Below are 22,060 nucleotides of genomic sequence, written 5' to 3' on the forward strand. Positions count from 1 at the left end.
CAGCCTCCAGTTCACTTCTGTAATTTCTGACTTTAAAGTCAGAAAACCCCTGCGCCTGCGTTGCTGTGTCCTCGCTTCCCCTGATGTCACCAGGAGCGTACTGCGCAGGCACAGACAATACTGGGCTTGCGCTATACACTCCTGGTGACATCAGCGGGAACGAGGACACGGCAACGCAGGCGCAGGGGTTTTCTGATATTAAAGTCGGAAATTCCAGAAGTGAGCCAGAGGCGGGGCCGGAGCATCGGGGAGTGGCTGCGCGGGCACAGGATGCCTGCGGGGGACCATTACAAGCCACGGGTAAGTTCAACTCATTTTCCCCCGACCCCCCTACAGTATTCAGTGCCAAACTATTGCATGCTGGCGGTTCTTTTTATCTATAATATATTCCTCCTCTTCCCTTTATTTCCCTGCCAGTAGCTTATCTGAAACCTGATCCCCTGCTATATTGTGTTTACAAGCAAGGCTGAGGTGACTCAGCGATTGGAGGAGAAAAGAAAAAAGGGCAGAAATGACCACGAGTTAGCCTAAACTGTGGGCAAAAGACATGGCCCCACCAGGAACAGAATTCTCTTCATTTACTATATAACATTCACTGAAATCAAAACATGGACAGTACAATACATGTGTTATGTAAGTAGATCAAGTATTTATAAGTATTTTTCCTCTGGCATAGTATGGCTAATCCTACTGCTTTAACCACTTCACCACTGAGGGGTTTTACCCCTTGAGCACCAGAGCAATTTTCACCTTTCAGCGCTCCTTCCATTCATTCGTCTATAACTTTATCATTACTTATCACAATTAAATGAACTATATCTTGTTTTTTCCGCCACCAATTAGGCTCTCTTTAGGTGGGACATTATGCCAAGAATTATTTTATTCTAAATAGGTTTTAATGGGAAAATAGGAAAAATGTGGGAAAAAAATGCCTTATTTTTCAGTTTTCGGCCATTATAGTTTTTAAATAATGCATGCTACTGTAATTAAAACCCATGAAATGTATTTGCCCATTTGTCCTGGTTATAAACCCGTTTAAATTATGTCCCTATCACGATGTTTGACGCCAATATTTTATTTGGAAATAAAGGTGTATTTTTTTCAGTTTTGCGTCCATCCCTAATTACAAGCCCATAGTTTATAAAGTAACAGTGTTGTACCCTCCTGACAAAAATTCAAAAAGTTCAGTCCCTAAGGTAACTATTTGTATTTTTTTTTAACCAGTTCACCAACCAGTTCAGAGCAATTTTCACCTGTCAGTGCTCCTCCCTTTTATTCCCTAATAACTTTACTACTACTTATCACAAGAAAATGATCTATACCTCATTTTTTCCGCCACCAATTAGGCTTTCTGTAGGTAGTACATTTTGCTAAGAATTTTTTTTATTCTAAATGCGTTTTAATGGGAAAAATACAAAAATAATGGAAAAAAATCATTTCTCAGTTTTCAGCCATTATAGTTTAAAATTAAACATTCTCCTTTGGATAAAACCAACATTTTATTTACCCGATTATTAAACAGTTTAAATTATGTCCCTATCACAATGTACAGCGACAATATATTTTGAAGTATAGGTGTTATTTTTCTGCGTTTTTTTGGTTCTGGCCATAATTACAAGCCCCTATGTAATAAATTTAAATGAATTTTCCCTAATAAAATATAGATTAAAAAAGCTGAGTCCCTAAGGCAACTATTGATTTATTTTAACCAGTTCAGCCTTCAGTCGTTTTCACTTTATGCATCCGAGCAATGTTCACCTCCCATTCATTAGCCTATAACTTTATCACAATGAACTGATCTATATCTTGTTTTTTCCACCACCAATTAGGCTTTCTTTGGGGGGTACATTTTGCTAAGAGCTACCTTACTGTAAATGCATTTTAACAGTAAGAATAAGAGGAAAAAAAGAAAAAAAAAAGTTTTCGGCCATTATAGTTTTAAAATAAAACATGCCTCCATAATTAAAACCCACGTATTGTATTTGCCCATATGTCACGGTTATTTCACCGTTTAAATTATGTCCCTATCACAATGTATCGCGACAATATTTTATTTGGAAATAAGAGCATTTTTTCCGTTTTGCATCCATCACTATTTACAAGCTTATAAAAAAAACGAGAGAAATATTTCATCTTTACATAGATATTTAAAAAAAGTTTAGACCATTAGGTAAATATTTATGTGTTTGTTTTTTTAAAGTAATGTTTTTTGTTTTTTTTTATTAAACATTTTATGTGGGCATTTTTGGGAGGGTGGGATATAATTAATGTTTTATTTGGGGAAATATTTGTGTATTGTAATGTTTTTTTACTTTTACTTTTTGGCCACAAGATGGCAATCTTGAGTTTGTTTACATGACGTCACTCTAAGCGTACAATGTACGCTTAGAGGGACAGAGCTTCAGAAAAAGCGTAGCTTCCGAGAGAAGCTGTCGCTTTTTCAGCTGGGGAGAGAAATCAGTGATCGGGCACCATAGCCCGATACATTGATTCCTGGGCTACCGAATCCGCGGCCGGGAGTGCGCATGCACGTGGCCTCCTGGACGTAGGTACTACGTCCTGGAGGCATAAATGGCTAAGCTTTTTTTTTTAAGTTTTTTTTTTTGGGGGGGGGGGGGGGGGAGGGTTGGAAGTGTAATTTTATTAATAATGTGTATGTACCTGTATATGTATGTTTGTGTTGTGTAATATACTTTTTGGCCACAAGATGGCGCTAGTGAACACTCCGGTTATTGGAAGTGATCACTTTTTTTTTTTACACTTTAACTGTAACAAGTTTTCTGTTCTGTGAATGGAGGTGGCCGCTGTTCACGTCCATTTACTCCAGGGATTGCGATTGGGTAGGGGACCGCTCGGTCCTCTTCCCCAATCACTAAACACGGGATCCCGATGGAAACGGTGGCGGAACCGGCGTGCACACGTGCGGAGTGGCGACGGGATCACGCGACGTATTAAACCGTCATGTTGCCGTTAATAGGCTAAAGCATGACGTTTTAATACGTATGCTTGTCCGTAAATGATTACAAAAAAAAAAAAAAAGGGGGAGTGTGGGAGGTAATGCGCTAATTTTTTGTGTATAATTAATGAATTTGTATGTGAAAAATGCTTTAGGGTGTAGTTTTACTATTTGGCCACAAGATGGCAACAGTAACTGTTTAATGCGACCTCCAAGCGTCCGGAAGTACTAGGAGGCTGGGCAAGTTTTTTTTCACAATGATCGCGCTGCTTGCGGGGCTTAGATCAACGAACGGGAATGGATTTTCTCGTTCATTGATCTCCGATTGATCCCCGGGCGAGCGGCGTGTTTACAAGCGGGAATGCGCGCTAGAGCGAGCGGGAGCGCGGAAAAAGGGACGTTTTTAATAGGAAGTCCTCTTAAAGTAGTTATGAGGGGAAAATTGAATAAAATAAGTGCTACTTATCGGGGGCTCCCTCCAGCACCAAGCTCCCAGCATGTCCTTTGCCGCAGCTCGCTCTCGGTCCCTGGCGATGACGTCAGGCCGACCTCCAGGTCAGCCTGTACAGTGACTGCGCGAGCGGCGCTGTCAATCACCGTCACGTGGGCCGGAGTGGACTGCGCCGTAGTTCTGTGCCTGCGCAGTCCGTTCCGGCCCACGTGGCAGTGATTGACAGCGTCGCTTGCGCAGTCACTGTACAGGCTGACCTGGAGGTTGGCCTGACGTCATCGCCGGGGACCGAGAGCGAGCTTCGGCGAAGGACATGCTGGGAGCTTGGGGCTGGAGGAAGCCCCCGGTAAGTAGCACTTATTTTATTAAATTTTCCCTGATAACTCCTTTAAGCATTAACGCCATAGCTGAAAAGCCACATTCCTGCCGCAGAACGAAGTTTTATCCCCCGGGAAAAAAATCCATGACTTTACAGGTCGTGGATTTTGCTGCCCGGGGGAGGTAGCACTTTGTGCTGTAGCTCTGCCTCCGGTCGCATCAATCTGTGATAGAGGGGCAGAGATCCGGAGAGATTGACACGAGTAGAGGCAGAGACTACACAAAGCTCTGCCTCCAACCAGGAGCCCCAAATTTTGCCCCAGGGATTTTCGGGGTGATTAAGGCCTCTATCTGCCATGGAAATGCTGCGTTTCAGCTATGGCATTAATGCTTAAGAGGACTGGCTATTAACCACTAACCCCCCCTAGCGGTAAGGACGAGCCTCACTCGTCCAGCAGAAACTTGCTGGCATCGGTATGGACGAGTGAGATTTGCAGGGAGATACCAGACCAGCAGGGAGATACTAGCGGCAACCCCCCCCCCCCCCAGTTTTTCAATCCCCCCCCTTTCTTCCTCTCCGAGGGTGTTGATTTCATGTCCTCCCAGACACACCCCCCCCCCTGGTTTTTGGTAATCACCCCTTCATCCCCCCCCACCCACCTTGGGGGGACCCCCAAAGGCTTCCCATCTGAGGATGCAATTTTCTGCCCATCCACCCAGTGTGGCGGCCTTCCCCCCTGCCTGGTGTAGCTATACATACCAAGCCTTCAATCCTGCGGATGGATGTCACACAAGCTCTGCAGCTCCGTCTTCTGTGCAGAGGACACAGACACTCTGCTTGGTGACGTCACCAAGCTGAGTGTCCGTATCATCTGCACAGAAGACGGAGCTGCAGAGCTTGTGTGACACCCATCCGCAGGATCGAAAGCTTGGTATGTATAGCTACACCAGGCAGGGGATGGCTGCAGGGGGGGGGTTGAAGAGTTGAAGGAAGGGGGAATAGCCACAAACCGTTGGCGGGGGGTGGAGAGGGCATTAAATGGCCACCCTCAGAGTTGAAGAAAGGGGAGGGGGGGGGCACACATTGTGATTTTAGCAATGCAGCATGCTACAAATGAAGCTCTGCATAGCCCCAGTGTTTGGTTATACACTACTTCCTCCTTTAGCCTTGTCCCTACTGTTCATGCCATGCCACCACCTGCCACACCCTTCTCAAGCCAGCCACACCTTTTCTCAGCACCCTGGTGATGTCATTTTGTATCTGCATAAAGGCTTGGCACTTGATCGCCACCCACAGAGGGGGAAAGAAAAGAATGCAGGGGGGGGGGGAACCATACCTGGCAAATCTATGCTGGAGGGCTAATCATGTGCATCACGCAGGTGGGGGAGACATGGGGGGTTTATACGCGAGTCGGTTTATATTCATCATTGGCAAGCTGATCCCTTGTTGTGTACCTCTGATAGTGACACGTTCCCCAGCGATTGGAGTAGATGATGCTGCGTGACCCTGACAACATCTGGCGGCAAACTATTTTTTGGTCAAATCTGCCCATCACTAGATTTTGGGAGGTAATTTTGAAATTTGGTTTTGATTTTATTTTGTGTTTCAAGCTTTTATTATACTCAAAATGTATACTAGACCCTTACTAGACACATTCTGGTATCTTACAGAAAAAAAAGGTTATGAAAATTAATTGAACCACTTTTTGCACAGAAATCCTGGGGAAATTGAACACCAGGGAGGTTAAAAACAGGTAATTTCTTTAGGCTTCAAGGGACTGAGGAGTAACAAAAAAGGAACTTACCTAGGGCTTTCTGCAGCTCACCGTAGGTCGGGAGGTCCCCCGGCATACTCCTGGCTCCTCTCTGGGTCCCTCCGCAGAAATCACAACCGGCGACACCAGGGCCAAGTTTCGAGCCGACACTTTCTGAACGGCCACGCTCGGCGTCATCACAGCAACCGGTGTGCTTGTACTGCGCATGTGCGGTTTAGAGTTAGAAAACCGCGCATGCACAGTACTGTCACGCAAGCCGCCGTGAAGATGTAGCGGCCTGCGTGATGATGAGCGTGGCCGTTCAGGAAGTGTCAGCTTGACACTCGGCCCTGCTAAAAACCAGTCGCGATTTCTGCGGAGGGACCCAGAGAGGAGCCAAGAGGACGCCGGGGGACCTCCCGACCTATGGTGGGCTGCACTCAAGAGTCCCTTTCAGTCTCTTTAACAGAACAGCAAGCAGTGCTGCTGTTCTCCATAGTACAGTATTACATGGTGCAAAGTGCCAAAGAAATAGATTTAGCAGTATCCCACAACTGGGTGTGTTATATAATGCCAAAACAAACCAGTCTGTGCCACATCACATGAACTCTATTAGACACAGTTTGTAGGTCAAAATGTTAAAGCAAACCTGAAAGAAGTTTTTTAAAAAAAAGATTCACTTACCTGGGGCGTTTCCCAGCCCCCTGCAACCATCCTGTCCCACGCCAGTCCACAAAGATCCCCTGGTCCCCACCGACTTACAAGTCGATGGCCACTGCATCTCCTCATTCGCACTAGGCCTGAACGATTTTAGGAGAAAACTGAATTGAGCAATTCCTGACCGAAATCGCAATTTCAATTCGATTCACGATTTCCTTCAATTCAAGCTTTGTTCCCCCTCTGGGTCTCTCTCTGTCCCCCAAGCTGCAGCAGTGCTGGATATACCTTCCAGCACGAGTCCAGCGATGCATATCTATCCACTACGCCTCCTGCAGGCTCTAATGCACAGCATACGTCCTGTATGTCATGTGACATACAGGAACCACAGTATTTCTCACCAGAATTTTCTTTCCAGCTAGGTGGTATGAAAAAGTAGCCAGGTGGCATGACAAAATAGTCAGCAAAGGAGGAGGTGAGTAGATAACAGCCAACAACAGGTCAACAAAAATAAACGGGTGGAGCACCCGCCTAAAAGAGCCTGGGGAGAACACTGAACCAGGAAGTATGCAGTGCTCAAGAGCTGGCGGATGGCAAGAGAGGACAGATAAGTGTTGTACTTGTGCAAAAAGGTATGTCCAACGCTGCCAATGCTGCAGGCCACACACACCAGGACTTAGGGAAGTTTGAAGCCGCTTCTTCAGACTTCCCCATGCGGAAGTGACATTATTGAGGAATTGGACAGTTCATAAATCGTGATCTTGGTGATCACAATTTTGGTTTAAATTCAATTTATCGTTCAGGCATAGTTCACACTCTTTGCCAGGAGCATCCTGCATAGGCGCAATACAAGAAAACCTCTCCTGCGCAGGACGCTCAAGGCAACAGGAGCGCAAACAAGGATACACACGCCCAAAGTCACGCAGGCGCAGTGGACGGCAACTAAACGAAGAGAAACTGAGCCACGGCAGTGGACCGCAGGTTCTTTGTGTAGCAGCACAGGACAGCTGCAGGGGGCTGGGAGAAGCCCCAGGTAAGTTATTTTTTTTTTTAAACTTGAGGTTCGCTGTAAGGGAATTAGATGTTACAGACTAGAGAAAAAAAAAATTACACACATATTTTAGACTGTTACAATGTAGAGTAATGTATATGCCAGTGTATTGCAAGATAAGGTACCTTGGTATAATGTAGCGTCAGATAGGGTAGGATTGCTGCAGTGCAGTGTATTATAATGTATTATATGGTATAGTAGAGCAGCGTTGGAAAGTGTTACATATGATATAGTAAAGCATTGTAGTGCAGTACAGGGGAGATTAGCGGATAGTAGTGAACTGTAGATCAGGACAGAGTGTACTGCAGTGTAGGCTAATGTAGTGTTATGTAAATCAGGATAAGTTAGAGCAGTGCGGAGTATAGTACTGTAGTGCAGCATAGGGTGAAGAAGTCATGTGAAGCACCAGAAGGTAGATAAGATCAGTGTAATGCAGAGGTATATTATACAATACAGCGCATTGAGGCATAGGGTAATGCAGTGTAGGGCAGGCCGGGGTGTTCACCTTCTCCAGCTGGGCGTCCTGTCCCTCGCCCCTGCTCATCTTGTCCTTCTTCATGATCTTCCCTACTGAGGTGAGGGTGGCCGGGGAGGGCTGTGCCCCATCCGGCGGCCTCGCCGCTCCCTTGCTGCCAGGCGCACTGCCCTTGTCTTTCTTCTTCTTCTTGTCCCTCTTGGCGAAGAAGTCGTCCAGGCTCCTCTCATCGGGCTCAGCCATGTCCGAACAGTGGTGACACGGAGCGTAAGGGACAGAGGGGGCAACAGAGGGTGTCCGGTCGGGCTGACACTACGCACAGCACGCAGCTCTCCCACACTACAGCGGCGAGGCCGGAAGCGCAGCCCACACCCGGGGATAAACCATCCTCATTACGTTGGTGGGGGTGGCCGGAAATATTTCCATGGTCTGGGAGTGGGCTGCACGCTGTCACGTGTACGTGAAACACCCCTCTATTCTGTCAAGTAGTATCGACCAATTGCTGAGGGCTCTCCTGCCATGGAACGTGTCTCGCCGCTTGCGTTGCTCATTGGTTTATTTTTTCCAAGAAGTAACTTTATTAACAAGATGACAAGAAGATGCAAGAGATGGTTTACATCTTCATCTACTTTGTGTCGACCGTCTTATATAATCTAACTTTATGATTATTATTATTATTATAAGCTCTTTTGTTTCTTTTTAATATTTTGGCTTCTCTTGAAAACCTTCACAAGTTTTCAACGTCCATGAAAATGAGTGACAAACTGGGATTCGAGTAGAAAAGGATTACCCTGCTACAACGATGGATCAAACTAGCGTTTTCAGGTGTCAACTTTTACTGCTGAGTGCAATAAAAATTGGACTTTTATCAATCCATTGGTGTAGTTGGACCATCCTTTTTTTCACGATCTTCTCCAGGGCCGGATTTCTGTGTAGGACACAAAGGCCATGGCCTTGGGTACTAAATCATCTAAAATCGTAAGGGCGGCAGAACTTGGTTGAGTTCACATGTCAAAGTAATGCTTATACGATGAAAACTGACAGTCTCAGTGTGCAACCTATTTTTTTATTTGTTTTAAAGTGGTCTGATACTCTGACATAACATTCAATAAAAATGTGTTTTCCTACTTTTTATTAGTCATGCAGTTATCATATTTGCTCTTGTGCACAAGTAATATTGTCTGTCTACAAATTACAAGTTTCCAAAGTGTAGTTTATCTTGTCCTGAAAGCTGCCATTGCATTTTATTCCAGCTGATTTTTATTATATATTAAAATCTTATAGTGACCTGTTCTGAACTGTGTGCATGCTAGAAGAAGAGAGAGCTTCTCAGAGTGTTTTCAGTTGTTACACACAAATGTAACAACATTGGAATGTAAACTATGTAACTTAGGCCTCGATTCATAAAGCATTCCCGCATGCGGATATGCTGAAAACGTCTCACTTTACCGACCACACAGCAAAATCTGTATTCATAAAGGCTTTTTCCGCATGAAAAGCCGACATTCGCGAGCAGAGTGATAAATCACCGCCTTGCGCGGTGATTATCATAACAAAAGTAACAAGTAGTCAATTCATAAAGATTAGAGGTAGCGGTATGCGGACGGGTATTACCGCTACCTCTGATGTGGCGAGAAGCGTGCGGAATACATTGCAGTGAATGGGACAGACCTCCCAAGCAGCTGCAGAGAGAACACCGCACGGAGGGACTCCGCCTGCTTCTCCTGTTTCCGCATGTCTCCCGACAGCCTAACGCCTGCCTACAGCGGAGTATCTCCGCACGCCTGTCACAACTAGCAACATTTTTATGAATTACCACCCAGAAGGCTGAAATACTGACAGCGGTGTTTCCCCGCTCGACGTTACCTTCCCGACAGCACTTTTATGAATCGAGGCCTATGTCTGCACTGCCAAACCCTGCATCTCCTTGTGGAAATGTTTTTTCATATGTAATTACTGTATTGCTTTTGCCTGATGCATAATATGCTACCATGTTTATCCTTGTATCTCTACTGCGTGTCCTTTCCTGTTTTAAGCCCTGTTTTGTGCCAAAACCAATTCCAGGCACGACACAGTCGTGCTTGGCGAAAATAAAATGATTCTGATTCTAAACAAAGATACAGTTATCTCTATTCTGGGTGCGGATTTGAAGCTGAATAGCTTTTCCATAGCAGGACAAAGTGCTGTGTTTAACCGTTTCAGTTATGTTTTGCTACACTTTTTGCTGGGATTGTAGCTTTAGAGCTGTAAGGAATCTTTTAGAGCAAAGTAAAAATGCTTACTTTTAGACCACTTTAAGCCTATTTAAGCCTATGCTAACTGTTACGCGGCCATGCAGCCACGCTAGATTAAGCGGAAACAGCCAGGTCTGTAAGGCACTTAAATGTGCAGGTGCTGCATGCACACTCAACTGAAAAAGACAGGCTCAATGCACAACATATTTTTTTTCTTAAAGGGAAGGTTCAGGGAAACCTTTAAAAAAATAAAAATCCATATCCACTTACCTGTTGTTTCCTCCAGCCCGTGGCAGGCAGGAGGTGCCCTCGCCGCCACTCCAGAGGCTTCCGGTCGTCTTCGGTGGCCGCCCCGACCTGGCCAGGCCGGCTGCCAGGTCGGGCTCTTCTGCGCTCCAAGGACGGGCTCTTCTGCGTCCCACGCGGGCGCGCTGACGTCATCGGACGTCCTCCGGTTCTGCGCCTGCGCAGTAAAGCCTGGAGGACGTCCGATGACGTCAGCGCGCCCGCGTGGGACGCAGAAGAGCCCGTCCTTGGAGCGCAGAAGAGCCCGACCTGGCAGCCGGCCTGGCCAGGTCGGGTCGGCCACCGAAGACGACCGGAAGCCTCTGGAGCGGCGGCGAGGGCACCTCCTGCCTGCCACGGGCTGGAGGAAGCCCCAGGTAAGTGGATATGGATTTTTATTTTTTTAAAGGTTTCCCTGAACCTTCCCTTTAAAGCATATTTGTCAAATTTATAAAAAAAAAAAAAAAAGTCTAAAGTTATTACATTTATTTATAAATACAATACAAATACAAAATTAGTTTTTTTTTAAAAACAACAAATTACATGTTATTTATTTTTTATTTTTTTTATAAATTACAATAAAAAAAAAAAAAACAGTACGCTGGCAATAAAATGCAGGCTACCTGACATACCACCATGGTGTCTTGGATTGCATGCCTGTATGATCAAACTGCTACTTTTAAAGTTATTTTTGAAAAAAAATATTCATAAAAACAACACTAATACAAAGTTATTTTTAAAAAAACAACAAATGTGTCACCAACTCCACAGCAGAGCCACGCAGTAGAGGCTTGCCAGTTGCCATTGGTGTTCAGCGGGTGGCAGAATGGCAGCAGGCCTTCCTGCCATTCATGGTGGTGGCGGCACCAACTCCACTGCAGAGCCATGCAGTGGAGGCTTGCCACAGTAGTCAGCAGGTTTACCCAATGTGCGGTATAGGGTAATATACGTGCCCTGACCATGCTTTGCAGACCAGGTATCAGTGACTGGTTAGATGGACTTTTGCCCCAACACTGTGGGCCAGAGATGCGGTGACTTGGCTCTGCAGGTGATGGCACAGGTTTACAAATACAAATTTAATTCGAGGAAAAAATGTAAATGTTATGTATGAAAAAATGTAATTGTTATTTTGAAAAAAAATACTATTAGTGTACTGGGATGGGGGATGTGGAATAGGCCCTGGGGAGCTGAGGGTGATATACCTGCCGTGACCGTGCAGCTTTTAAATGTCCAGTTCAGAGTGGTAATGTAAGGTTTATGCCCACTTCACACTGACAGACCAAACTCTGACAGACCAAACTCGGCATTTAACGCACCGCAAAGAGTTGTTAATAGCTGAGACTCTCAGGACTTAAATGTTAGTCCTCTCGTCCGCAATCTTTGTGTAGTGGTTGCCGTGCTAATGTGCGCACGTTGGCGAGAGTGCAGGCCATGTTGGTTTTCCAGCCCCTATGGTTGGGCCAGTAAAGTGACCCAGAAAACACTGGTTCTGCAGTGTGGGCCCTGTGTTGGCCTAGGAGGCTTTATTGAATGATCACCTGAGGTGACCAAAGGTTTAGGCCAAAACTTATCCAGCCGATCAATTAAATTTGGTCTGTCCGCAATGAAGCAACAACCTTATCCTCTTGGGGGGGTGTCCCCAACACACTCATATAGGTCATTGCTTCATTGTGATACGCAAGCCCCTCACCACAACAAGGTAACAATCACGAAGAGGAATTGACATCATGTAAAGGCTTTTTTTTTTTTTTTGTGGCAGCCACAGTTCAGCACCACGGGCCAGAAAGATGAGGCAGGTACACATGCCAGAAAAAAATATGTTTTTAGCGGCTGCTGCTATAGCAGTGGCCCTAAAATTCAGGATCCACCTGTGGAGTCCTGGAGTCTTGGTCTGGACCCTGTTGGTGGTGGCAGAGAAGTCAGTCAGTCAGTCACTGCTATTCAGACCTCTTCTTTTAGGCATTGTTATTATCAATAGGCTAGCATTCTGGCAATGAGAAACCCAGGAATTGTGACGATAAATTCCCCTCTGCTTACAATGACCACCTGACAGATTTGAGTTCTACTTGGAAAATTCCCTTTTTTTTCACAGTGGCCCCCAAACTTGCCCATCTTCATGTACAGTTATGCAGGCTGATGAAGGGCAAAACAAGTAATGGGGGGAATTTGTTCTGAAACCCAACAACCACTTACCGCCTGAGATATCAAGTTATTTGAGATTTTTTTTTAAATTTTGTAAACGGTTACAACTTAATAAATTCATGTTTTTCTTTTACTGCATTTCACAATGAAAACTTATTTTAATCACACAAGAACATCCACCTAATGATCCACCATGTGTGTGTGTATATATATATATATATATATATATATATATATATATATATATATATATATATATATATATATATATATATATATATATACACAGGGAGTGCGGAATTATTAGGCAAGTTGTATTTTTGAGGAATAATTTTATTATTGAACAAAAACCATGTTCTCAATGAACCCAAAAAACTCATTAATATCAAAGCTGAATATTTTTGGAAGTAGTTTTTAGTTTGTTTTTAGTTTTAGCTATTTTAGGGGGATATCTGTGTGTGCAGGTGACTATTACTGTGCATAATTATTAGGCAACTTAACAAAAAACAAATATATACCCATTTCAATTATTTATTTTTACCAGTGAAACCAATATAACATCTCAACATTCACAAATATACATTTCTGACATTCAAAAACAAAACAAAAACAAATAAGTGACCAATATAGCCACCTTTCTTTGCAAGGACACTCAAAAGCCTGCCATCCATGGATTCTGTCAGTGTTCTGATCTGTTCACCATCAACATTGCGTGCAGCAGCAACCACAGCCTCCCAGACACTGTTCAGAGAGGTGTACTGTTTTCCCTCCTTGTAAATCTCACATTTTATGATGGACCACAGGTTCTCAATGGGGTTCAGATCAGGTGAACAAGGAGGCCATGTCATTAGTTTTTCTTCTTTTATACCCTTTCTTGCCAGCCACGCTGTGGAGTACTTGGACGCGTGTGATTGTAACGATTGTGGAACTTTCTCCGTGATCAGCGCACAACGCGTGCGCTGATACGGCGGAAATCCTCCACAAGCGTATATTTGCAGGCACCCAGTAAAAGGTGCTACGCACCCGTAGAGGAAAATTCCTGTCGGCAGATGGCGCTGGGGAGTGCAGAGGAACCAATCCTCTGTACCTCCACAAATGCCAAACAGGAATTGTACGAAGCGCAGAACGCAATCGCAAGAGAGGCGATTGCGAATGAGAACGAGCAAAGGGACAGGTTGTATGTGTGTGCGCCAACCTAGTCGCCACCCCGCGACAGTGCACACACAACAGCAGATATGAAATAGGAACGCGATCGCGAGAGGTGCGATCGCCAGAAGTGACACAAGGCAGATCAGAACAGAATACGAGGTTAGCAAAGGCACAGCAAATAATACAATGAGAATAACAAGGAAAATAACAAACGCTAACTGAACGCGAACACCGCACTCATTCGCAAGAGTGCACGCGTTCGTGCGCGGTCTCCACGTGATAAGCACAATAGAGACAAGCACGCCTAACTAACCAAGACAAGACAAACATGTAACAGAGGACGCGAGCGCTTGCTTAACGGTTACCTCACCGAGCCTCCAGCAAGCGTTCGTAGCAGATAAGACAGACACACGAAAACAGGGACAAGTGAGAGATAGGATCCACAGCACTAGCGAAAGTGGCTAGCGCGATCCAGGTACAGAGTAGCAGAACAGAAGGATCCACAGCACTAGCGGAAAGTGGCTAGCGCGATCCCAGGAGACAGAACAGAAGGATCCACAGCGCTAGCGAAAAGTGGCTAGCGTGATCCCAGGAGACAGAACAGAAGGATCCACAGTGCTAGCGAAAAGTGGCTAGCGCGATCCCAGGAGACAGAACAGAAGAGATAGCTGGTAGCAACCGCTGCACCAGCTATACTCCAAGAACAGAGATGAGAACCATTTCCTGTCGACCACCGCTGGGACAGGACAATAGCAACAGAACAAACAAACAGATAAGCAATCCTAACTGCACTAAGGAAACCTGCCTAGTGCAGTTTTCCAGGAATTACTCTAAGCTGATCTTCAAACAAAGAGCATGGCTGACACTCTCCAGAGTGTTTCACAGGAAGACTCCTTATGACCAGCCAAGCATTGTGGGAAAGACATAGTACTTATAGTACACGCCTCCAATGAATGTGGCCAGGCAATTTGCATGACAACGTATGCAAATTCCTCTGCAAGCACAAGCTGCAAAACTGACAGAAGCTCTTCTTTCCAGAGTCCTGCAGCATGCAAACCTACACAATGGTCAAAAAGCTGCCTGCCTGCACAGGCAGTTGAGCAAATCATCACAGTGATAGAGCATTGTCCTGCATGAAAATCATGTTTTTCTTAAAGGATGCAGACTTCTTCCTGTACCACTGCTTGAAGAAGGTGTCTTCCAGAAACTGGCAGTAGGACTGGGAGTTCAGCTTGACTCCATCCTCAACCCGAAAAGGCCCCACAAGCTTATCTTTGATGATACCAGCCCAAACCAGTACTCCACCTCCACCTTGCTGGCGTCTGAGTCGGACTGGAGCTCTCTGCCCTTTACCAATCCAGCCACGGGCCCATCCATCTGGCCCATCAAGACTCACTCTCATTTCATCAGTCCATAAAACCTTAGAAAAATCAGTCTTGAGATATTTCTTTGCCCAGTCTTGTTCAGTGGTGGTCGTCTTTCAGCCTTTCTTACCTTGGCCATGTCTCTGAGTATTGCACTCCTTGTGCTTTTGGGCACTCCAGTGATGTTGCAGCTCTGAAATATGGCCAAACTGGTGGCAAGTGGCATCTTGGCAGCTGCATGCTTGACTTTTCTCAGTTCATGGGCAGTTATTTTGCGCCTTGGCTTTTCCACACGCTTCTTGCGACCCTGTTGACTATTTTGAATGAAACGCTTGATTGTTCGATGATCACGCTTCAGAAGCTTTGCAATTTTAAGAGTGCTGCATCCCTTTGCAAGATATCTCACTATTTTTGAATTTTCTGAGCCTGTCAAGTCCTTCTTTTGACCCATTTTGCCAAAGGAAAGGAAGTTGCCTAATAATTATGCACACCTGATATAGGGTGTTGATGTCATTAGCCCACACCCCTTCTCATTACAGAGATGCACATCACCTAATATGCTTAATTGGTAGTAGGCTTTCGAGCCTATACAGCTTGGAGTAAGACAACATGCATAAAGAGGATGATGTGGTCAAAAATACTAATTTGCCTAATAATTCTGCACTCCCTGTATATATGTATATATATATATATATATATATATATATATATATATATTAGTGTTCTGTACACGTTATTTAGCTGGTGAGTGATAAAAGTCACCAGAGCTTCTTTAAATGTTTTCACTAACCATGTTCTGATGTTAAATTAAAGTTATTGCTAATCTAAATTATGCCACATAGTAGTATTAAAGCTGCACTTTCCCTGCTACCTTTCTGACATCAAGCACACATTTCAGCTATTTTTGATCATTGTATGCTGATCAGCTGGTGTATACATAATGGTACAGCAGCCAGGGGTGTTATGCTAGGAATACACCATACAATTTTCTGTAAGATTCTCTGTAAAGGGGCCCATACAACTAATGATTTTCCCGCCGATATACAGCAGATTCGATCACTGTGATCGAATCTGTTGTGAAATTGTTTCGCAAACGCAAATGATTGATTTCCGTCTGAAATAAATCGTTCACATCGATTCCCGTTGAGCCGTCCGTGCGTAAGATTTTTCTCGATCGCCGGCAGGTCGGGAGTGGGTCGATAGCGGCGTTCGAATGCCTGACGACTGACGCAATTCAGCGGGAATACATTACCTGCTCCGGCCGGCGCGTATCCCCGCTGTCACCGATGTCTTCTTCTCCGCACGGTTCCGCATTCCGGTCTGGCTGGCTTCACTTCCTGTCCCGCCCTCTACTGTTTAAACTTCCCCGGACAGAAAGAAGTGAAGCCAGCCGGACCGTAATGCGGAACCCAGCGGAGAAGAAGACATCGGTGACAGCGGGGATATGCGCCGGCCGGATCAGGTAATGTATGTGGGGGGGGGGGGGGAAGGCAGCGGCAGCACCACCACAGATTGTGATCGGTTTCATGTTGAAATCGATTCACAATCTGTTTGCAGTAAAGTCAGCCATACGATCCCTCTCTGATCAGATTCGATCAGAGAGGGATCTATCTGTTGGTCGAATCTGATGGCAAATCGACCAGTGTATGGCCACCTTAATGGTGGGTATAGACACCTTAGACGGTTCGTTTTTGCGGCTCGATTAGCTGCCGGATTGACTCCGCCTCGTCCCCGCGCGCACCTGGATCGATTCCCACTAGTCCCTGCGGGCGCTTCCTTATCTTCCGCTCGATTTCCGCTATTGTCCGCCCACGGGTATCGAGTGGGGAATCGATCCGCGCGGTGATCGGACCTGTCAGAAACTATCAATCGAGCCATCAGCGGCTCGATTGATAAAGAAAAACGAACCGTGTATGCCCAACATAAGATTTACCTGCTAGATAGATACATTCCAACATGTTGAAAATTATCTATCTAACCATCTATCTGCCTAGCAATTAGGCATTGTTCTATTCAGCAGGAGATAAACAGAAGACAATGCACCAGAAATAATGACCAGTCTCTACAGAAAATAATCTAATTATGCATTCTAACAGAAAATCTAACAGAAAAATCTTAAGGTAGCCATACACTGGTCGATTTGCCATCAGATTCGACCAACAGATAGATCCCTCTCTGATCGAATCTGATCAGAGAGGGATCGTATGGCTACCTTTACTGCAAACAGATTGTGAACCGATTTCAGCCTGAAACCGTTCACAATCTGTGGTGGTGGTGGTGGTGGTGCTGACGCCGCTCCCCCCCCCCCCCCCTGCATACATTACCTGCTCCACCGGCACGACTGCCCCCGGTCACCGCTGCTTCGTCTCCGCTCTGGTCTCCGGCATGCTTCACTTCTTCCTGCCAGGCAGGAAGTTTAAATAGTAGAGGGCGCTCTACTGTTTAAACTTCCTGCCGGGCAGGAAGAAGTGAAGCATGCCAAAGACCAGAGCGGAGACAAAGCAGCGGTGACCGGGGGCAGTCGCGCCGGCGGAGCAGGTAATGTATTGCTGCTCTATTGCGTCGGTCGTCGGGCACTCGAACGCCGCTAGCGACGTGCTCCCTACCTGCGGGCAATCGACGGTAATTTTCCGCACGGAGCGATTGATGGGATCAGACGAAATAGATCGAAATTCGGCGTGTAGCGGGAACGATGTGACAGCAGATTCGATCCCAGTGATTGAATCTGCTGTCGATCTGGCGGGAATCGGCCTAGTGTATGGCCAGCTTAACAGAAGAATCTAACAGAAAATTGTATGGTGTATTCCTAGCATTAAAAACCTCATTTTCTTGTTTTGTGAAAGGCCTGGTTTGACTTCAGAAATGTAACTTGTCCACAAATTGCTCTTTTGAACCCATTCAACACACATTAAAAAACAATGATATATTTTCATTATTCAAATATCCTTCTAAGTTCTGATCTTCAAGAGGAGGGTGAGTGGCTGGGTTATCTTTTATGTAGTATTGTTCCTTTAATATGTGTTGATTTTGGTAGGTTCCCAAGAGTAAGTCTGGAATTGCTCATAATTCAACCCCACAAAAAAGGGTGGGATGTTTCCTTTTGTTCAGATTGACAGTTTATTTGATGCTACGTAGCTGTGCAATACAGTACTTTGATATATTAAAAATGAGCACCCACATCCAGGAATTTTGGGCCTTTACAGGCTTCCATCACTAGCACAACAAATTAAGTCAAGTGATTTGATGTTCTTAGACCTTTCAGTTTGAGTGAACAGTACACATTTTCTGCCCGGTACCTTCCACTGCGGTGTCCGAATTGCAATACATTTGCAGAAGGCCTCAGACTCCACCAGCTTGTATGGTAAAAGCGGGTAGGCTATCAGTTCCGACAAGCCAGTTGTTAGACGCCGGGCAAGGGGGTGACTCTAAGACATTGGCTTCTTCCGCTCAAAAAATTCCTTGACAGACGCCTGACTGTGGGCAGATGATGAGCAGGAGCTGCTCAAGGTGAGAGGCAGCGGAGTGGAGGGTGGTTGAGCGGGTGCAAGGACAGCAGAGGTCAGGGGCGTAGGAATACGCCCTGCAGCCCCTGCGCCCACGGGGGGGCCCATCCCCCCCCTGGGGCCCGCTCGGGGCCGTTTTGTGGGTGCTGGAGGGGTGGCAGCATGAGGGGAAAGCCTTGCCCACAGTCGGCGGGGAGAGGGGTAGTTCCCCCCTCTCCCTCACCTCGGGGCTCTCCCCTCCAGCTCGTAAGTGTCTGTGGGGCTGTGGTGGGCAGCGAGCGGCGGGCAGATACATACCTGCTTCCGTGCGTTCCATCGGAGACTTCTCCCTCTAGCGGCTGACGTCACTTCCGGAAGTGACGTCAGCCGCTAGAGGGAGAAGTCTCCGATGGAACGCACGGAAGCAGGTATGTATCTGCCCGCCGCTCGCTGCCCACCACAGCCCCACAGACACTTACGAGCTGGAGGGGAGCTGGAGGGGAGAGCCCCGAGGTGAGGGAGAGGGGGGAACTACCCCTCTCCCCGCCGACTGTGGGCAAGGCTTTCCCCTCATGCTGCCACCCCTCCAGCACCCACAAAACGGCCGCGAGAAAATCTGCAGGGGGGCCCGGTGGGGCCTAGTTACGCCCCTGGCAGAGGTTATTGTGGCTGAAGATGCTGGACCAGGAGGAGGAGGGTGGCTTTGCGCTTGTGTGCTGCTTTTATTAATGTGTGTATCCAATTGGTGTTTGTGTTTTGTGATCAGGTGCCTTCGCAATACAGTTGTCCCTAGGTGGGTGTTGGACTTCCCATGACTCTGTTTCTTTTGGCAGAGGTTGCAGATGGTATTGCTGGTATCAGAGGCACACAAACAAAAACAAAATTCCACGCTGGTGAGCTTTGAAATGTCAGCATTCTGGTTGTGGCAACAGCAGGCGTTGAAGGACGCGTTGGCTGGCTGACCCCAGGTGCCGATACATGCTGTCTGACAGTGCCACTAGCTCCTTGCGATGAGCTCCCCCTGCTAGTTTCAAAAACTTGTCTCCTCCTCCTCTCTGTCTTCCCATCTCCACAACTTACGACCACGTGTGTACTGATGCCTGACTGAGAAATATCACATATCATAATAACAGATGCCCTGAAGCAGCAGTGTTAGTACTGTGCTTGTGTGTTATGTGGCACACTATTCAATATCACTAGAAGTGGGAACAGGTGTGAGTCAGTGCCAGTGTGCTCTGTCTGTGGACTATCAGACACTGAGAATGCAACAGCTCAAACACAATACAGTAATAATAAAGGATGCCCTGGAGCAGTAGTGGTAATACTCTGCTGGTGTGCTGTTATGTGGCACACTAATATCACTAGAAGTGAGCACATGTGTGAGCCAGTGCCAGTGGGCTCTGTCTGTGGACTATCAGACAGACACTGAGAATGCAACAGCTCAAACACAATACAGTGATAATAATGGATGCCCTGGAGCAGTAGTGGTAATACTCTGCTGGTGTGCTGTTATGTGGCACACTAATAGTACTAGAAGTGAGCACATGTGTGAGCCAGTGCCAGTGGGCTCTGTCTGTGGACTATCAGACAGTCACTGAGAATGCAACCGTTCAAACATGATACATTGATAATAATAAATGCCCTGGAGCAGTAGTGGTAATACTCTGCTGGTGTGCTTTTATGTGGCACACAATTCAATATCACTACAAGTGGGCACAGGTGTGAGTAAGTGCCAGTGGGCTCTGTGTGTTGATTAGCAGACAGACACTGAGAATGCAACAATTCAAACACAATACAGTGATAATAATAAATACCCTGGAGCAGTAGTGGCAATACTCTGCTGGGTTAGTACAGGTGTGAGTCAGTGCCAGTGGGCTCTGCCTGTGGACTATCAGACAGACACTGAGAATGCAACAGTTCAAACACAATACAGTGATAATAACAGATGCCCTGGAGTAGTAGTGGTAATACTCTGCTGGTGTGCTGTTATATGGCACACAAATATCACTAGAAGTTGGCACAGGTGTGAGTCAGTGCCAGTGGGCTCTGTCTGTAGACTCAGACAGACACTGAGAATGCGACAGTTCAAACACAATACAGTGATAATAACAGATGCCCTGGAGTACTATTGTGCTTATGTATAATGTCACAGACGATTATAGTAGTGGGCACTGGGCACAATGGTGGGTGCCTGTGGGCTTTGGAGTGTCGCACACACACACACACAAAAAAAAAAAAAAAAAAAAACAGCAGAAGGATGAAGTAGTCCTCAGGAGAACGATTTGGGGTGCTTTAACAGCAAATAAGTCAGTAAGGATCAAAATAAACAGGCCTAGCTAACACTTTCCCTATCTCCAGCAAGCTCTGTCCCTTCCTCTCACTATTCTAGCTGAAGACAGACTGGAACATGGCAGGGGCTGCAGGATTTTTATAGGGGGTGGGAGGGTCCTTGAGGGAGTCCAGGCTGATTGGCTTCCATGTGCTTGCTCACTGTGATGTAAGGGGTCAAAGTGTAGCCCAATGATGATGTAAAGGGACAGGTAAAATAGCGCCATGTGCTCGCAGCGAGCATGAATACCCGATCTTTACGAATAGTGCTCCCCGGCAAAGCGTTCAGGCCATCTCTACAGCTTAATAGAGTAGTGCTGCACAGAGGATCATATGTTCGCCCCTGCCACCTCTAGACCTCCACTCTGCCAGAATGAGGACAAGGGCTTCCAGGATTTTGCAAGACCCCTCACACCCAGGCAGTCGATTCTTCGAGCTCCTTCCATCGAGACATCATTACAGAGCCATCCCCTCAAGGACCACCAGACGCAGGAGCACCTTCTTCTCCCAGGCTGTCCTCCTTCTGAACTTCAGTCCCTTCTGCTAGGCTGTGATACCCTAGTCCAGGGGTAGGGAACCTTTTTGGCTGAGAGAGGCATAAACACGACATATTTTAAAATGAAATTCCGTGAGAGCCGTACAATATGTCACCTGTAAATGCACATAAGAGACAGCTTTTCACCATTAAATGCACGAAATGACAGACAGCCTTTCACCAGTAAATGCACATAAGAGACAGCTTTTCATCAGTAAATGCACAAAATGACAGACAGCCTTTCACCAGTAAATGCACATAAGAGACAGGTTTTCACCAGGTAATGCACAGAATGACAGACAGCGGTTCCCCAGTAAATGCACATAAGAGACAGCTGTTCACCAGTAAATGCACATAATGACAGACAGCGGTTCCCCAGTAAATGCACATAACAGACAGCTGTTCACCAGTAAATGCACATAATGACAGACAGCGGTTCTACAGTAAATGCTCATAAGAGACAGCTTTTTCACCAGTAAATGCACGAAATGACAGACAGCCTTTCCCCAGTAAATGCACATAAGAGACAGCTTTGCACCAATAAATGCACAACATGACAGACAGCCTTTCCCCAGTAAATGCACGACATGACAGACAGCCTTTCCCCAGTAAATGCACGACATGACAGACAGCCTTTCCCCAGTAAATGCACATAAGAGACAGCTTTGCACCAGTAAATGCACGACATGACAGACAGCCTTTCCCCAGTAAATGCACGACATGACAGACAGCCTTTCCCCAGTAAATGCACAACATGACAGACAGCCTTTCCCCAGTAAATGCACGACATGACATACAGCCTTTTCCCAGTAAATGCACATAAGAGACAGCTTTGCACCAGTAAATGCATGAAATGACAGACAGCGGTTCACACTTACC

At 46.1% G+C, this 22,060-nt stretch overlaps 1 protein-coding gene across 1 annotated transcript in view; it reads right to left on the minus strand.

Annotated features, from left to right (window-relative positions):
- The window catches only part of CDV3 (CDV3 homolog), a 38,726-nt gene extending 30,687 nt beyond the window's left edge, over positions 1 to 8,039 (minus strand). The window contains exon 1 of the mRNA XM_068236274.1: positions 7,693 to 8,039. Within this exon, the coding sequence (XP_068092375.1) occupies positions 7,693 to 7,905 (213 nt within the window). The 5' untranslated portion in view covers positions 7,906 to 8,039. The remainder of the gene's footprint in view (positions 1 to 7,692) is intronic.
- Between the last annotated feature and the right edge of the window lie 14,021 nt (positions 8,040 to 22,060).

Source organism: Hyperolius riggenbachi, chromosome 5, assembly GCF_040937935.1.
Source record: "Hyperolius riggenbachi isolate aHypRig1 chromosome 5, aHypRig1.pri, whole genome shotgun sequence".
NCBI lineage: Eukaryota > Metazoa > Chordata > Amphibia > Anura > Hyperoliidae > Hyperolius > Hyperolius riggenbachi.